The sequence below is a fragment of the Thunnus maccoyii genome, chromosome 10, assembly GCF_910596095.1.
Source record: "Thunnus maccoyii chromosome 10, fThuMac1.1, whole genome shotgun sequence".
NCBI lineage: Eukaryota > Metazoa > Chordata > Actinopteri > Scombriformes > Scombridae > Thunnus > Thunnus maccoyii.
Window position 1 is genome coordinate 15134454 of NC_056542.1, and position 16320 is coordinate 15150773.

The window sequence follows — 16320 nt, forward strand, 5'->3', positions numbered from 1 at the left end:
GTATAATTTTACTTGTGAATATATGCCAATCTGTATGGAACTATGTCCTGTAATGTTTCATTATTTTCCAACGTCTATGAATTTTTAGCTGTCTCGTCATTCTTTCAACATTGTTTAATGACAGTTAATGTATCTTAGCATGAAAAATCGAAGCCTTTCATCAGTAAATAACTCCATTTGTTTGTGTATCTGTTAATTTATTCCATTTTCTACTAATAACGGTCCATCATGCAGTCGAGTTCCAACTAGCCCATTTGTTTAGTCTGTTTAAATGTTGGTTTAAAACCTGTATTGTTTAAAGAATTGTTTTCAAGGGATAATGTATAAACAAGGGGAAATAAAAACTACAAAATGTGAACCTCTTATTGAACTGTTTCATGGCAATAAATCGATTGTTTCCTATTCATAAGGTGCTCTATTTGATAATTGAGAACACCTATCTGAATGTCTAATCTTAGGTTAAAGCTTGTACAGATTATTATTATTATTATTGATGACTACATTACCCAGAAAGCCTTGCGGACGTAGTGACGTAATAAATCGGAGACAAGCAATACAACAGCAGAGCACAAGCTAACGAGGAAAACACAAGCACATTGCATGACTAGTTGTCTTTAGCTTCATACAAAAGAGCTTCAGACCTACATTTTTGTTTTTGTCAGCTTAGTCTACAGGAGTTTTAACCTTCGAGGTGAGTTAATGTTTCTTTGAAAACGTTTAGTTTCATGAGCCGGCTACGTCAAGCCAACGTTTGCTAATGTTTGCTAGCTAACATTAACCAAACGCTAACATCACATTACTTTACATTACGTTAAAAACATTGCTTATTGTTCAGAACGTTTTCTTTATCAAAAACTCACTCAGTCTTCGTCTGTCCCTTCATTTGTTGTGTGTTGACCTTCTGGTTAGTGTTTTAAGAGACTGAACAGAGTCAGAATGACTGAAAGTTATCTGTGTTTTCTTCATAAATGATTGATATTGGGTTGTTAATGTTAATCAGATATCACATTGCATGACAAAAATGTTTCGTTTCAATCATTTGAGTGATGTTAACGATGTTTAAAGGATTGGTTTACTACTTTTCAAGTCTTGTCTTTAAAACAACAGTCAGGTGCTCAAATTAACAATGAAACAGATTTTCCTTGCTATAATCATTCCTCCTGTTCATACTGACCTTTAGAAGATCCCTTCATAATGCTGTTACAATGTAAGTGATGGGGGCCAAAATCCACAGTCTGTATCTGAAGCTAATATGATGCGTCAGCTATCTAGATTAGTCAAATTAAGTAGATATCTTTCAATGTTACAGTCTTTTTAATGTCAAAGTCCCTCTTTTTGTTACTATACTTCCACCACAGCTCAACACTGTCACACAAAGAGGGAATTTGATGCTAAAAAGACTGTAAATGTGACAGATATCCACCTGATATGACTAACTCACTGCTGAAGCCTCATATAAGCTTCAGATAAACTTTTAAATGTGTTTGTGCACAAAGTGACTGTGTGGACACACTGTGGATTTTGTTCCCCATCACTACATTTGAAGGGGATCTTTTAACAGCCAGTATGAACAGGAGGAATGATTACAGCAAGGAAAACCTCATTCAGTCTTCATATGGACACCTGACTGTTGTTTTAAGGCACACTTGAAAAATTATGAACCTGTCCTTTAATATGATTGGTTACTTTTCTCCATTTTCTATCATTGAAAATTGAATATTTTGGGGTTTTGGACTGTTCATAAAATAAGAAAGACATTTGAAGGTGTCACCTCGGGCTCTTGAAATTTTTGAGTGACATTATTACCCATTTTTCTCACATTTTATAGAGTGATCAATTATATGAAACATAAATAACAGATGAATTGATAATGGAAATAGTCATTAGTTGCTGCCCAACACTAAATAACTGTATTTACTTTAGGTGGGAGGTGACCCTAGGAAATGAAGTGCTAGTTAGAGGAGGTGATATGATAAAAATTAAGTGTAACAATATTTTTTTGACTACATATATTGCCATGGATAATGTAGTGATGTGGGTTTGACCATAATTTGATGCTTTTATATATATAATATACAATCCAAGCTATGGGTGGATAATTATATCATCTGAAAACACTATTTGTAAAGTGGATATGATGACCAAGCAAGAAGAAGAGATATTAAGTCTTTATTTAATTTCTCTCAGCCAATTGCTTTAATTCCAGCTGTAGGACCAAGAAGACCACATTTAAGTTTCATCTCTGTGTTAACGTAAAATTCAGACGGCATACAGTCTTGGTTTTGATATTATGATAGAAAGATCACATTGTTCTACGGTGCATCAACCTCTGGAAGCTCAGTAACACCCTCAAGACCTGTGGTGCTCCCAGGGACACATTTTGGGAACTGATCTGTGTAGCTTGATCTTATCAAACCAGTTAAAGTCTTCATTGTTTCTGCCAACGACTGCAGATGTCTCTGGCGGACGAGCTCCTGGCAGACCTCGAGGAGGCCGGAGATGAAGGAGAGGACGGGTTGTATCCAGAGGGAGAGGAAGGTGAGAGCGATGGAGAGGCGTCACAGGGAAGGACAGAGGGAGGGCTGGAAGACATCCCAGAGGAGATGGAGGTGGACTACAGTAAAGCTGAGAGTGTTGCATCCATCGCCAAGCTCCGCAACAGCAAACAGGTGAGTTGTGACATATGAGAGCTTTAAGAAAAGTTGCAATTTGGAGTAAAATGTCTGGTCATTCTAGCATAACCCTACTGTGTGTTAACAGTTTTCAGAGATCATGGACAAAATTTCAGGATATATTGGAAAGCAGCGCAAAAACTCAGAGGGTGAGTGTAACACATTCTGCATGTTTTTTTTCTGTCAAAGAGTGACAGTATGTTATATCAACTTTTATATTTACCAAGACTCATAAATACACAAATATGGTGTGATTCTGTTGTGGTTTTTGTTTCCTTACAGTCTCAGGCCCCGTCGAAGCTGACCCAGAATACAGACTGATCGTAGCAGCCAATAACCTCACAGTAGAGATCGACAATGAGCTCAGTGAGTTGGCCGTTCTTTTTAATAACACACTCAAAATGTTAAGACATTTATTCTGTTCTTTACAACCTGAGTTTTCTTATCTTGTTATGCCTTTGTTTCAGATATCATTCACAAGTTTACTCGGGACAAGTACTCCAAGAGGTTCCCAGAGCTCGAGTCTCTGGTGCCAGATTCTCTAGATTACATCCGCACGGTCAAGGTGAGTTGAGGTGATATATTTATTAGGCCTCTAAACTAAAAACCAGTTCAGTATGGGAATAAGGTGTCCCAGTGCTGCTATTTTTTCAGCACTGTTGACTATTTGTGTCTTTGGTTGGACAGAGGACAAATGTTTAGTCACTGAATTTTATAGCTGCACATCTGCAGAAGGCAGAATGAATTATTGAGTTTTTATACATTCATAAGTTTCAGTCAAAAGTCAGTTAGTTTGTGGTCCAAATTATAGTCCCCTACATCATGGGAAAGTGGTTTGATTTAGACAAAACTGAAGACTGATGACTGCCACAACTTCATAAATGATCACGTTTGCTTAGTCGATGTTATTTTTGTTTTATTCCAGTAGAACAGGTTGAAAATGTTTTACATGTTGTTTTCTGGCATGTGGTTTAAATGTCATGTATTCTCCATTTTGTGTTTTCTGCTCAGGAACTGGGAAACAACCTGGAAAAGTGCAAGAACAATGAAACTCTACAGCAAATCCTCACCAACGCCACTATTATGGTCGTCAGTGTCACAGCCTCGACCACACAGGGGTGAGTCGGCATTTGTGGTTAAACAACGTATCGCTCACATCCACTGTGATGGTTACGGTTTACACGCTCGCTGCTGATTATCACTCACTTCTCTTGATTGCAAACTGATTTCTGCACAGTGAAAACTGACTTGGTTTTCTGTCCTAATGGTTTTAGGTCACAGCTAAATGAGGATGAACTAAAGCAACTGGAGGAAGCATGTGACATGGCCCTGGAGCTGAACCAGTCTAAACACAGGATATATGAATATGTAGAGTCCAGAATGTCATTCATTGCCCCAAATCTGTCCATCATTGTCGGAGCGTCAACAGCTGCCAAGATCATGGGTGAGAGATGCAAAAGATGAGTTTACACAATTGCTTTTGTCATCACTCTTCTTATTCTCATGCCCTCTTTTTTTTTTTTTTTTTTCTCTGGTGTCTCTGGCTGCAGGTATTGCTGGAGGCCTCACTAACCTGTCCAAGATGCCCGCCTGTAACCTGATGCTGCTCGGAGCTCAGAGGAGAACCCTGTCCGGCTTCAGCAGCACCTCTCTGCTGCCCCACACTGGCTTCATCTACCACTGTGATGTCGTGCAGTCACTACCACCCGTGAGCAAATATATGCACATTTAAAAACTGTGAATGAAGAATATCTACTACTTTCTGAATAGCTGTTAGCTTTTTGTTATTTTAAACAGCTGTTTTAACAGCCTTTTTTTGTTTTTTAGGACCTCAGGAGGAAAGCAGCTCGTCTGGTGGCTGCAAAGTGCACTCTGGCTGCCCGGGTGGACAGTTTCCATGAGAGCTCAGATGGCAAGGTGATGATCCAGAAGGAGCATGTGCAGATTAATACATGTTAAATTCTTTTTACATACACTATAGAGGACCAAAATATAACACCTGCAGATAAAATGCAGACCAACAGCACCTCAAACTACAGAACCAACTAGAACATCAAACATAAGATGTACAAATGTATTTATTGCATGACTAATGGATGCATCATGTTCTCTTGCATTTGAATGCAGCAACATGAAGTTGTTTAGTTCAACTCTAACCTTTCTGACATTAATCTTTGTGTCATTTCTGCAGGTTGGCTACGATCTAAAAGAAGAAATAGAGAGGAAGTTTGATAAATGGCAGGAGCCTCCACCAGTGAAGCAGGTCAAACCACTGCCTGCACCACTGGACGGACAGAGGAAGAAGAGAGGAGGAAGGAGGTACGCAACCTGTCAGCCGCTCTAAACATGGACAGCAATATATGGAGATGTCTGATGTTCAGATTCGTTGATTTTTATGTAACATTTCATTTCAAGTTAGTCTAAAGAACTTGATAGGAGTTAACTCAGGTTTTTACCAGAAGAAGATGAATTTAAACATTCTGCACCAACTAAACAGTGAAGCATGTTGGAAAACAAAAATGTTACATAACTAGACTACCTCCACCAACAACTATAAATATATACTGCATTAACAAACTCCACTGCTCTCTTCTCTCCTCCTGAAGGTATCGAAAGATGAAGGAGCGTCTCGGGCTGACTGAGATCAGAAAACATGCCAACAGGATGACCTTTGCAGAGGTCAGTAGGTATTTTCTGTCAGGACTTCAGTATCTCTCGTCACTTCTTTATCTAAACAAGTTTCACTTTCATTTAACTGGGTGTCTTGTCAGGCACTAATGGGTTCAAAAAGTAGTTCAAAAATATACATATTAACATACACTGATCATTTGTAATACACTTCCAATCAGAATATCTAAATATAAATGAACAGATTCAACAGCTGTGAAGAAAAAATGTAGCCCTGCATTTACATGAGATTAGTGTTGGTGCTCACCTCAGTTCCTCTGGCTGGTTATTCCAACTCCTGAGAGGATGATGGCGAAAAGCAGCCCTGTCTCCAATTTCATCGATATATAACAGCAAAACAGCTTCTACCTTAAGACCGAATGTTTGCAGCCAAGCCAGTGTTGCAAGATTAATGTTTTTCTTGCCAATTTTCTGTAGTTGTACCAGGAGACTAAGTGTGTTTTTCTAGTCTGTGACAAACTTGAGAAATATCAGGTAGAAAAGGTTTTTTTTCTAGCAATAACTGTGCAGGTTCAGAACATCATCAATAATCTCTGAGCTGTTTACTTCTCTTTAAGGGACAGCAAACTAGTTTCATGTCACTTTGCACTTGCCAACTATAAGAAGTTAAATTCATAACCGTGAGTTAATGGCTTTCAACTCAAGAAAAGAAAAAATGGTTTTGACACACTGCAGAGCCAGAGCATAATGTCAAAATATTCTGTGTGTTTTCCTGTTAATTTCATTTATGACAAGCTCGCACTGAGATAAAGTTACAGTTTGTTTTGGATTTTGGCACACAATTTTGTAATGTTCGACTTAACTGCTTTCTTGGCAAGAGAAGCATAAGCAGTGAGAGTTTGAGCCTAATTACTGATGTTGTGTTCCAGATCGAAGACGATGCGTACCAGGAGGACCTGGGCTTCAGTCTGGGTCAGCTAGGGAAGAGCGGCAGCGGGCGTGTCAGGCAGGCTCAGGTCAACGAGGCCACCAAAGCCAGAATCTCCAAGTCTCTCCAGGTAAAGATGGTCATTTTCACATCACCAGTGACTCGTGATTAATATAATTCTTGATCTCTAATGTTTGTGCATTTTTCTGTTTTTTGTTACACAACAGAGGACGTTGCAGAAGCAGAGCATGACATACGGAGGAAAGTCAACGGTCAGAGATCGCTCCTCAGGAACCAGCTCCAGCGTCGCGTTTACCCCTCTACAGGTAAAAATAAGTAAACAACTTCTTTTACTGAACAGCACCGCGGCACCACGCGGGTCTATTTTATGTAATAATCACTGTGCTCTCGTCTGCAGGGGCTGGAGATTGTGAACCCACAGGCTGCAGAGAAGAAGGTGGCTGAAGCCAACCAGAAATATTTCTCTAACATGGCAGAGTTCCTCAAAGTCAAGAAGGAATCCAAGATGTGAACACGCACATGCACGCACACACAGACAGTTGCACTCTAACACTGCAGCATCATAGTATGTTTTCAAATTTGTCTGACATCATGCTTTTTTTTTTTAAAACTTTTTTTGACTTTTGTTTTCTTCCATTTTTAATAAAATGTAATTTACACCTTTCACAAAACATCCTGTCATTTTTATAGAGAGAAAATGTTGAGTTGTTATGTAATAAAATGTTTTGTTTTAAGCAATTTAACTGATACTCTTTAAACTCTCAGCCATCTCACTCGCCAAAGTCTGGAAACACATCCACAACTTTTCATTTATTTGTGGTTGGCACCTCTTTAAAACTTTAAAGAGTTAAAGTTTATCCACATGTAATGTAGCAATAATAGGACTTTACAACACACACTGCCTTGTAATTTCTTAAAAGTATTTATTGAAATTTTACAATCCTGTTTATAACCCCGTTATGACATCTCCCATGCAGAACTGTGATGAGAAAAAGTTGTAAATACGTCTTGAAATTCACATTTTAGCAATTTCTTAACTGACCTTCCCTTTCAGAAAACCTTAAAAGCCCCAAAAAATAGAATCTATAAAAGGCAAATCTCTCGTAGCTTTGCAGTATTTTCCTTTTTCACATCCTCAACCCCCCCCGTTTCCCTCCCAAAAGAAAGCCTAATCAAGAGCTGAATTTACACAAAACATGAAATTGCAACTGCAGAAACAGATCAAAGTTTTCATGGTTGTTTTGAATGGGAAAAAATCTGATTCAGGTCACATAACACTCTTCCCATTCAAACCGCCAGGAAAAGATGGGATCTGTCCCCGCGTCTGATTAAAAACCAGATCACCAGTGTAAATCTTATTGTTCTTCAGGTAGCACATGAACAACCACGGCAGACGAGACATTTCTTACTCCACCCACGAGTTAAATCTACCACCAGAATTTTTAGGATTTCTGTATTTGTCACTCTACATGTAAACAGTTTCAGTGCACATTCACTGTATAGGGTTTTCACTTAAAATATCAGGTGGTAAATTCAACACGGTGGACTTTTAGGTTGACATCAAAACAATAAAACCTTAACTAAAAGTGGGAAGTTGACTCAAACAGAACTTATCTAATGCTATCTGTGTACTTTGAGATTAATTAAGAGGTGATTCGTGTTCTGTCGAAGGAATTTGGGCACAGATACATTCACTATGCTCAGCGTGGCCTTTTACATTGAGGAGGATGAGAATTCCTCAGCGGTGTAAGAATCAAACATCAAATTGATTAACTTCTCAAACCCTATTTTTAAGATTTATTTTACAAGTTTATTAATTTCTCACAAACATGAATGCGCCATAATAATGCATTTTCTTTGACAGGTTAACTTAAAAACATTTTATTGGTAAAGAGAGGGAGTCAGAGACCAGTTCAATTGCATAGCAATTTAATCCATGTCCAATAAGGACTCTTTCCCTGTCACAGGGAGAGGCCCTGTGGTCACTCTCAATCAGCGTTTTAAATCGACCAAGACAATATCAATAAAACTATTGATAACCGCTCACTATCTCTAATAGTGACCATTTTCAACAGGCATCATCGGGTCTTAAAAGAAGCCATTCCTACACACCATGACTAAATGTCCACTGTACTTCCCCATTCTAAACCACCAAATTACAGTAAATACAAGATGGGCAGTTTACTTAACAATCAAATCCAAGGTTTCGTTTTGTGTCAAGTCAAAGGCTTCCAGGCTCATGTTGGGTAGGTGGTACAGAGAATCTTGTTGAAACGGAAAAAGAAAACAAAACATGAGAAACATGCATGGGGTAGGCTTTCCTAATGCCACATACTGAGTGTGCACACAGACAGGCACAAACGCAGATCTCTAATGAGAGCCCTCTCAGCTCATGCAGCGCGCTGCCTTTGATCAGGCCCATGGGGCGTTTTTTTGTCAAAAGCAAGGCGCCACATGAGCAGCGAGGGCTTCACATGAGATGCAGCCTATACAGACACCTGTCTCCATTTCCGGAGAGGGTCTCTACTACACATCACAATCTCTATCCACAGTTTGGAGTTCAGTCTCGGAATGTCAACAGCAGCACATTTTGTCTCTCTCTGTCCTTTTCGCGGCCCTTTGTCCGTCACTGCAGGTCTCTGTCTTCGAGGTACCTGTACTCGAAGGTGAACCCCTCCTTCTTCCGCTGGCCCCATTTCTCATAATCAAAGTAAATGTAAGTGCCCTGAGGGAGCAGCAGAGCGGAGAGAACAAATCATTAATACACTGCAAACACAAATCAATATAATATATTAAGTGCCCAGTTTCTAACTTTAGATGTGTCAATGGAAACTGTGGTGAAGCTGCACCTGTTCAAACTCATCAGTGATAGTCTTGGGCTCCTCGTGCCTCTGGAACCACATCATGTACTTGGTGTGAAACCTCCATGACTGCTTCTTCAGAGCCTTGGCAGACAGATACTGAGCCTTGGTTCCCTGAGAGAGGGAGGCCAAAGAAACCATTAAGCTTAGAACAAAGACTTCGGCACATCGTGGGAGAAAAAGGCAGAAGGGAGACGTAAAAGAAGGGTCGACAGGGGAGAAAATGTGGAGCGGGTGAGTTGAGTGGGCGCATGATTACCTCCAGGTAGTAGAAGATGAAAAACAGAGTTTCTGTAGACAGTCTCTGGTAGAACTCTATGGAGTCAGAGTGGTGCGGCGGTATCTGATGATGGAAGGGCAAGGTGGGACATGGATTCCTCATCAGGTATTGCCTTTAGGACGAGAAGCACAGACAGTTACAAATCCATCAGAAACAATTCATTAAGGCCTCTTTGTGCAATCCACATATAAATCGATCTCACAGTTCAAATTAATTCAATCAGTAATTATAAGATGATGAAGATAAATGAAGAATTTCTGTAAATTATAGATGATAGAAGACTTTTAGTTGCCCAGGATCCGTAAACAAGGTTTATACATCAAGATACAAAGTGTTATTGTTTTGTTATTAATTGTTGTTGTGATTTTCTGAAACTATTTATACCAATTTTAAAAAGGCACATCTTTTGTGAACAATCTGGCGCCCTCACCTGATCCTCTCGGAGTCGGAGGGGTGCGGCATGTGTGTCCACGCGGACTCCTGCATGGCCTGCTGGTAGAGCTGGTCTTTGGGGAGGGGGGTTGGGCCCAGTGGACAGACCCCGAGCGAGGGGGGGATGCTGACTTCCGACACGGACGGCTGAGGGGCGGCGGGTGTGCCGGGCGCTGCAGATGAGGAGAAGATGTCTACAGGGGGGAAGAAAAAGTAAAAGGATTGTGTCAATTAAAGAAATACAGACATCATCTCACTTCCTCTGTCCATTCTAATGTTGCTTCTTCTTGTTAAAGGAAATATGTTTATGCTTTGAGTTCATAAAAAAGCTAAAAAAAATAACTATGAATGGTGATCATAGATTACCAGAATCAAAGGTGATGTCTTAAACTTGCTCACTTAGTCCAGCAAATCACAAAAAGATACAGCTCATGTTCAGAGTTTTTACTTAATGAATGACATTAAACCTGTCAGTTGGCTTATTAATTAATAATTTCCACACTGTATGAGTGTTTTGACCTTTGACCTCACTATAATCTGCTACTATGAGCACATTTGCATCATCTGCAACTGACTGTATTTGGTTCACTATTTATTCAAAACGTAGTATAGTGGTACATCGCCTCCTTCTCTGTAATTATTAATTGTACAAGTGACGTCGGGGGTTTACAGTGTAGAAATAATGTCTGACCGTTCCGACCTCTGTCTCTTAGGTGCAGGTTGGAAATCTCTCCGTCCAGGCCTGATCCCAGTGCTGCCCTCTCAGCCATCGCCTTCAGTGAACTGAGAGGCTCAGGAGCCTGATGAGGGAAGAGGATGGAGACAGCGTGAGGACAGAGTGGCTGATGAGCTCAAATTAAGTTGGGAATAGAGAGGGGAACCTTTTGACGGTTATGAGCATTTAACGGTGAAAGGAAGAGTAAATTATTTATGGAAACCAACTATTACAACTAAAGGTTTTAAACTCTACAAGGCAGGTAATGGATACACGGAGCAATGTGTTCAAAACAGACACAATTCACTCACAGCTACTGTATGTTTGCAGGCTGCCTTACACTTAGACACCCGTCCAACACTGCTTTCCTCTTTTTCTTTGTAAAGTGAACAAGAAATGGACATATCGCAGTCCAAATATATCTTGGCAAGCAGCGATTTTTTTGGGATTGTATAGTTGGGTAAGTGTGGGCTTCTGTATTTGGTATGAATGTAGCCTCTGAGAACAGAAGTTTGTGGGCAGCCAGGGAAATTGTAATAGTGCTATTTTCAGATGAATATATTGACATTCTGAAGTTATGGACCAAGCAAAGGTAACTTGAAAATGTCTAATGTCAATTTAGTCACTTGATAATGTAAAAATAATCCAGTTGTCTGAATCATTATTAGAGTGAACTTGGGAATTACTACATGAAGGAAATAACCAGATGGGATGCTGCATGCTTTAATATTCATACTGCTCAATCATTGGCAGATCTTATCAGTAAACAACAAGGCTTTTTATTCTACAAGCTCACATCTTTCTCTCATTCTTAACCACTTGTCTTGTCTGACAATCTCTCCGTGTGGTAAATTTAACAGCCTGCTGGTTATAATCTCACTGGTTCACATGGGAAATTCCAGCTACTCAATCAGACCATTAAGTGGCTCTGACCGCACTTTCTTAGCCCCGCTACGGTCCCGCACCTCGGCTTGGCTCACCTTGAGGCCCTCGGAGGCCTGTGTGTAGGAGTGGGGCCCGTTGAGAAGACTCCCTCCTCCAGGTGTGCTGTCTGAGAACGAGGGGGACGGAGAACTGGGAGGCAGGGTGATAGAGCTGATTAAACTGGGACCATTGTCCATCCTGCGCCAGGTGGAGTGGGAACAACAAAGAGACAAAGTTAGGAATAATCATTTAAGGAATGAGAAGAAGCATGCAGATAAAGTGAACTAAAAAACAAAAACAAAACAACAACAACAAAAAAAAACTTACGGCTGACTGGTTGAAGAACTGAGAGATGAGGGTTGGCTGCTTTGTGACTGGCTCGGTGTGCTTAGAGCTGATTCTGTGGAACTCTCTGCCACTACGGCACTGTAACCTGAGGGCAGGTGAGGGAGAAGTTGACAGAAGAAAATCTCTTTATACAGAGAATTTGCTTCTGATTTACATAAAATAAAGTGAAACAGAAAGTTCACAGAAAAACAGAGACAAAAAGAACGTAACGTACTTGTGCTTCCATTTTGCTTCAGTCCACTCGGCGGTCTAGCAGGAGCAGCGTTCACCCCTACTCCTCCAACCACTCCAACGTTCCCTCCGTTGCCTCCCATCATGCCTATCACTCCGGGGGTAGCGCTGACAGAACTAGGTGGCACCTGAGAGGCGACGGGGGACACATTTTGCCCAGGAACCAGACCCAGGATGCTCCCACTCAGAGAACTGTGGGCCGGGCTGGAACCTAGCAAACCGAGCCCAGTCCCCGCCCCATTGGTGGTGACTCCACTGGAGCCAGAGGTGGGGATGGAAGTGCTGCTCTCCACTGAAATGCTGGACTGGGTGATGCTGCTCAAACCCAAGCCTCCTGATGCTGCTGCCTGAGCGTAAGGGGCAGGTGTGGACCCTGAAATGAGCCCTGCCATTGTGTTTAGAGGAGAGTGGTGGCCACCAAGGCCTAAACCAGACATTTGGTTGGCACTGCTGGTCCCCGTCATGCCAACTTTGCTCAAACCCAGCCCCGACCCAAGTCCCAAACTGGATGCAGGGGTGGGCCCAGATGTGGGCTGAGACTGAGAGTTGGGAGCTGATGAAATGGGTGTGCTGGGCGTAGGGAGAGGGGGGGCAGTGGAGGCCGGGAGAAGCGGGTTGCTGGGCGGGCTGGGGGTGTTGTTTGAGGGGACAGAGGGTTTTGTCTGAGGTGGCTGCTGTTGTGGCTGCTGCGGTTGGTTTGGTGGCTGAGGTTGTTGCTGCTGTTGTGCAGGTTGATGCTGATGTTGCTGCACCGCACTGCTGAAGCTTCCTATAAGACTGCTGCTTGTGGGAACTGCAGGGATGCCTCCTACCACGCTCGCCATGGACACGAGGGACGAGGATGAGGAGGACCCAGAAGTGGTGGAGGAAGAGAAGGAAGACAGCAAGGATGGGGTGCCGTTCTTCACCGGTGACTGAAAATGCAAAGGCATCAGAGAGAGGCATTTCAGATGAAACTGTCCAGAGGGAAACTGCACAACTGTACGAACTGAATATTGAGCAAAGTTGACTATGAACTATGGAGGTCCACGTATGCAGGAGATTATACAACCAAATCAGAAGCCTCCAACCGTGGTCCCACAGAGAGAGAGGTGGTTCATTTTCAGCACCTGAGAGGCTGAAACCCTTCAGCCACCGTGACTCTCCAGGACCAGGGGTGAAGAGCGCGACGCTCAACTGTTCACCTACTGACAAAGAGCAGTTGAGAGCCTCTCACCTGACTAACTTCACTGTCTGTCGACCGTCCCCTTTTCTTATCGTCCTCTGAGTTCTCCTATAGGAGGAGATACCTTGATGTAACAATCCACTTTTCAAATGTTGATTCAGCATTTTAACCAGTGGATTACAACACAATGGGACTTGTAGAAAGGTTAACTAAATGTGAACTTTAAAAAGAAAAATTAAATCAGAATGTACTTTTTTGTGTGCAGCATCCTGGGACTTTTAATGATACAAATACAAGAACTTACAGCAGTGCAAGTGGCCGGGGATGGAGGAATGGGTGAAGAGGAGGTGGTGGAAGTGGGAGTGCTGCTGGAGTGGAGATACATCTCATCTTCCACGTTGCCCTGACATGATGGAGAAGTCGCAACTAACGCTGCGGCTACAAGAGAACGACAGAAGAGAGACAAGTGTTGAGATCAGATAATTTTAACCTTAACGCTGCGTTCAGATGTTAAAAGATCCCTGTGACATCAGAGCACAATTCTCTTAACACCCAAACACTACTTCATGTTCTACTCACGGATGTCTTCCAGGTCTAAGTCGTCATACAGGAACTCGTTCTCCTCAAAGTCAGGGTCTTGGGAGGAATCAATGTAGTACTCAACGTCATCCTTGATCTTCTGAATTGAATCCACTGGCACAGAGTCATTGTCCAGCATTCGTAAAATGGTCTCCAACATACGAATGTGGAATCTATGCCTCTCGATCAACCGCTTGAGCTCCTCAATGCGATCTTGTTTCTGTGTGACAGAAAGATGACAAGAGTGTGGTTTTGACAAGCATTTCAGTGAAAACCCTTCTACTAGATTTACACAAGAATGACAGAATTTCTATGGAGGGTGTAGAATTAAACGTGTGTGGAAAGAAAAAGATAGGACTCACGTCTTTATCACCCTTCTTCTTTCGTGTCTGAACTGAGAGAGACTCCACCTCACTTTCAAATTGATCCACCTGCATATTTAGAGTGTCTATCGTGTTCTGAGGGTGAAAAGGAGGTCAGAAAAAAAAAAGAGCATTAATGTTTTCCATCAAATCAAATTTAAAAATCCCCAATTAATAAGTTCTGATTAGTTTTCACAAATTGCACATGTTTTGTGGTCAACTGGTGCGAGGAAAAGGCTATTAAGAGAAAACTGGGCAACTAAAATGTACAACAGGTGTAGATAATAGTGGATATATTACTGTTAGCCACTGTCCCGTTTCCTCCTTTTCCCTCTGAGCTGGATCAACCTTCTGAGCAAGCCCCAAGCCTTCTTTAGAGTACGCTTTTGTTTTTGTTTCACGCTCCACTATTTTGAATCGCTCCATTTGCTGAGGAAAGAAAGAAAAATCACACACATACACAACCTTATTAAGTCAAATGTTTTGATGTGACAATGTCCTCCAGTTACATTTTACAGAAAAGTAAAAGAAGTGAATAATGGAGAGCCGTACCGTCTCGATAAGTTTGCGATTCTCGACTAGCTGCCTTTTGTCTTTGATCTCGTTCGAGGCCACCCATGTTTTTATCTGATCTCTCAATCGCTGGAAAAGAGAAGAGACGAAACTAATTTCATATTGCAAACATGCACCTTGTTGAGTAACTGTGCAGATAAAGTAAATGTTGTGAAAGGAAATGTGTGGCTTGTTAACTTCTCTTACTTGGAATTGTTTTGACTGCTCTGTTAACTTGTCTTACCTGTAACTTTTTAATCTCTTTCTTGAGGTCAGCCTCATATTTTTCCTTCTGGTTTGCATTGGCTGCATTGTGGAGCTAAAATGCAAATAGATATATGATATAACTAATGTTCCACACATCAGGTTTTCAAAGAAAATAGGAAAAACATATGTAGAAAACAAGAGTCTCTCACCTTTTGCCAGATATCGTCAAACTGTTCTACACCTTCAGCTACTTTTTTCAAACATCTATCGATCTCGCCTGTGGATGTGAAAGAAAATCTCCAGCATCACTGTTCATACATTCATGCAACAGCAAATATCTTAAACCAAAACCTCACAAAATCATGCTGCTAGATGAAGATACCAGGTTGGACATCATGATGAATCCTGTACAACATTACTGACGACAGTTTCACTAAAGTCTTACCTTGAAGTTTTCTCTTGTCAGCCATGGCTCTGACTACGACAATGTCCACATTCCGTCTGTCACAAAGTTAGCTATGTGAAAAAATACAACACGTTTATCGCCACATAGTTCAGACACACAACACAAACCCCTTCAGCAGAGGAATCAGCGCATAGTCTTCCAGAGTTGAACTAACGTTTACTCAGGCTAGCTGCCATGTTAAACGTTAGCAGCACAAATAACGATGCATTTTCACGATTTAAAGACACTTTCAACCGGGACAACTGCACGACCTGTTCCGTCTATCGTCGTACCTTTGTAAACGTAGCTGATCTTGACATGTTTGTCAGCTAAAATTAGCCACCTAGCCAGCTAACGATACTGAGCTAACATCAATAGTAGCCAGTTGCTTAGCTCGTCCACCTCGCTCGGTCACTAACTGGCCCGTTTCAAAACAACAACCACGGAGCATGTTGGTGGATAGAGTTCATATTCATGCAGCGTTATTTTGGGGGGTCCAGTATAGCTTTTATATGGTGGTTTTGCATTGTGAAAGGCACAATATACCAGAAACCGTTCAAAATCGTAAACCTGCTAGCTAATGTCTTAACTGTCTGGCTAGCTAATGCATAAAATGCTAGCTAGCCAGCTTAGCTAGCCAGCTAGCCAAATTTAGGAAAAAGGGAAACTGGGTCAACCCGAGCATCTAGATTCATACTTGTTTACGACATTTACCTAGGATATGGGCTTTCGTTTGTCTTTTTTTCAATTACAGCCAAAACTAATTCCAGAAAGTCTTCTTTACTTCCAAAATTGTGTTTTCTTTTCGACAAGCTCGCTCACTGTAATGTAGCTGAAGATGGACGGTAGCTAAATCCCACCTCCGCGTCCAGCACCCGCCCTAAATCCAGCCTGCGAGATCCGATTGGACAAACCTCCCGCCCGTCACTGGCAAACATCCGCTGGAATGCGGGCCGGCCATTGGCTCAGC

General features: G+C 41.6%; 2 protein-coding genes across 4 annotated transcripts; one reads left to right on the plus strand and one right to left on the minus strand.

The window, feature by feature from the left end:
- The first annotated feature begins 530 nt into the window (after window positions 1–530).
- On the plus strand, window positions 531–6871 carry prpf31 (PRP31 pre-mRNA processing factor 31 homolog (yeast)). Its single transcript, XM_042423336.1, has 14 exons — window positions 531–691; window positions 2454–2669; window positions 2761–2821; window positions 2955–3038; window positions 3140–3237; window positions 3684–3790; window positions 3947–4116; window positions 4223–4380; window positions 4500–4589; window positions 4864–4991; window positions 5279–5351; window positions 6230–6358; window positions 6456–6554; window positions 6647–6871. Exons 2-14 carry the CDS (start codon window positions 2454–2456, stop codon window positions 6758–6760), a joined length of 1527 nt encoding a protein of 508 aa, XP_042279270.1. The 5' UTR covers window positions 531–691; the 3' UTR covers window positions 6761–6871.
- Window positions 6872–8161: 1290 nt separating this feature from the next.
- On the minus strand, window positions 8162–16216 carry cnot3a (CCR4-NOT transcription complex, subunit 3a). 3 transcript variants are annotated; one of them, XM_042423339.1, is made up of 18 exons: window positions 16065–16216; window positions 15351–15421; window positions 15115–15182; window positions 14943–15017; window positions 14699–14788; window positions 14447–14575; window positions 14147–14242; window positions 13785–14004; window positions 13510–13643; window positions 13257–13313; window positions 12024–12954; window positions 11789–11894; window positions 11518–11659; window positions 10523–10622; window positions 9821–10016; window positions 9370–9502; window positions 9099–9224; window positions 8162–8974 (listed from the first exon to the last, which is right to left on the minus strand). In XM_042423339.1, the coding sequence occupies exons 2-18, from the start codon at window positions 15373–15375 to the stop codon at window positions 8876–8878; spliced, it is 2727 nt and encodes a 908-aa protein (XP_042279273.1). In that variant the 5' UTR covers window positions 15376–15421; window positions 16065–16216; the 3' UTR covers window positions 8162–8875. The 3 variants fall into 3 exon arrangements, with proteins under 3 accessions (XP_042279273.1, XP_042279271.1, XP_042279272.1); XM_042423337.1 differs by having other exon boundaries at window positions 10514–10622; XM_042423338.1 differs by lacking the exon at window positions 16065–16216 and adding an exon at window positions 15644–15929 and having other exon boundaries at window positions 10514–10622.
- Window positions 16217–16320: the final 104 nt, after the last annotated feature.

What these genes read in the sequence shown, in the direction of transcription:
- prpf31 (XM_042423336.1), top strand. Translation starts at nt 2,454, where the DNA reads ATGTCTCTGGCGGACGAGCTCCTGGCAGACCTCGAGGAGGCCGGAGAT. An exon ending in AAGAAGAGAGGAGGAAGGAG is followed by an intron (nt 4,992 to 5,278) that starts GTACGCAACCTG and finishes CTCCTCCTGAAG; the next exon opens with GTATCGAAAGATGAAGGAGC. An exon ending in ACAGGATGACCTTTGCAGAG is followed by an intron (nt 5,352 to 6,229) that starts GTCAGTAGGTAT and finishes GTTGTGTTCCAG; the next exon opens with ATCGAAGACGATGCGTACCA.
- cnot3a (XM_042423337.1), bottom strand. Translation starts at nt 15,375, where the DNA reads ATGGCTGACAAGAGAAAACTTCAAG. An exon ending in AAGAGATTAAAAAGTTACAG is followed by an intron (nt 14,789 to 14,942) that starts GTAAGACAAGTT and finishes TCTCTTTTCCAG; the next exon opens with CGATTGAGAGATCAGATAAA. An exon ending in AAACGGGACAGTGGCTAACA is followed by an intron (nt 14,243 to 14,446) that starts GTAATATATCCA and finishes TTTCACCCTCAG; the next exon opens with AACACGATAGACACTCTAAA.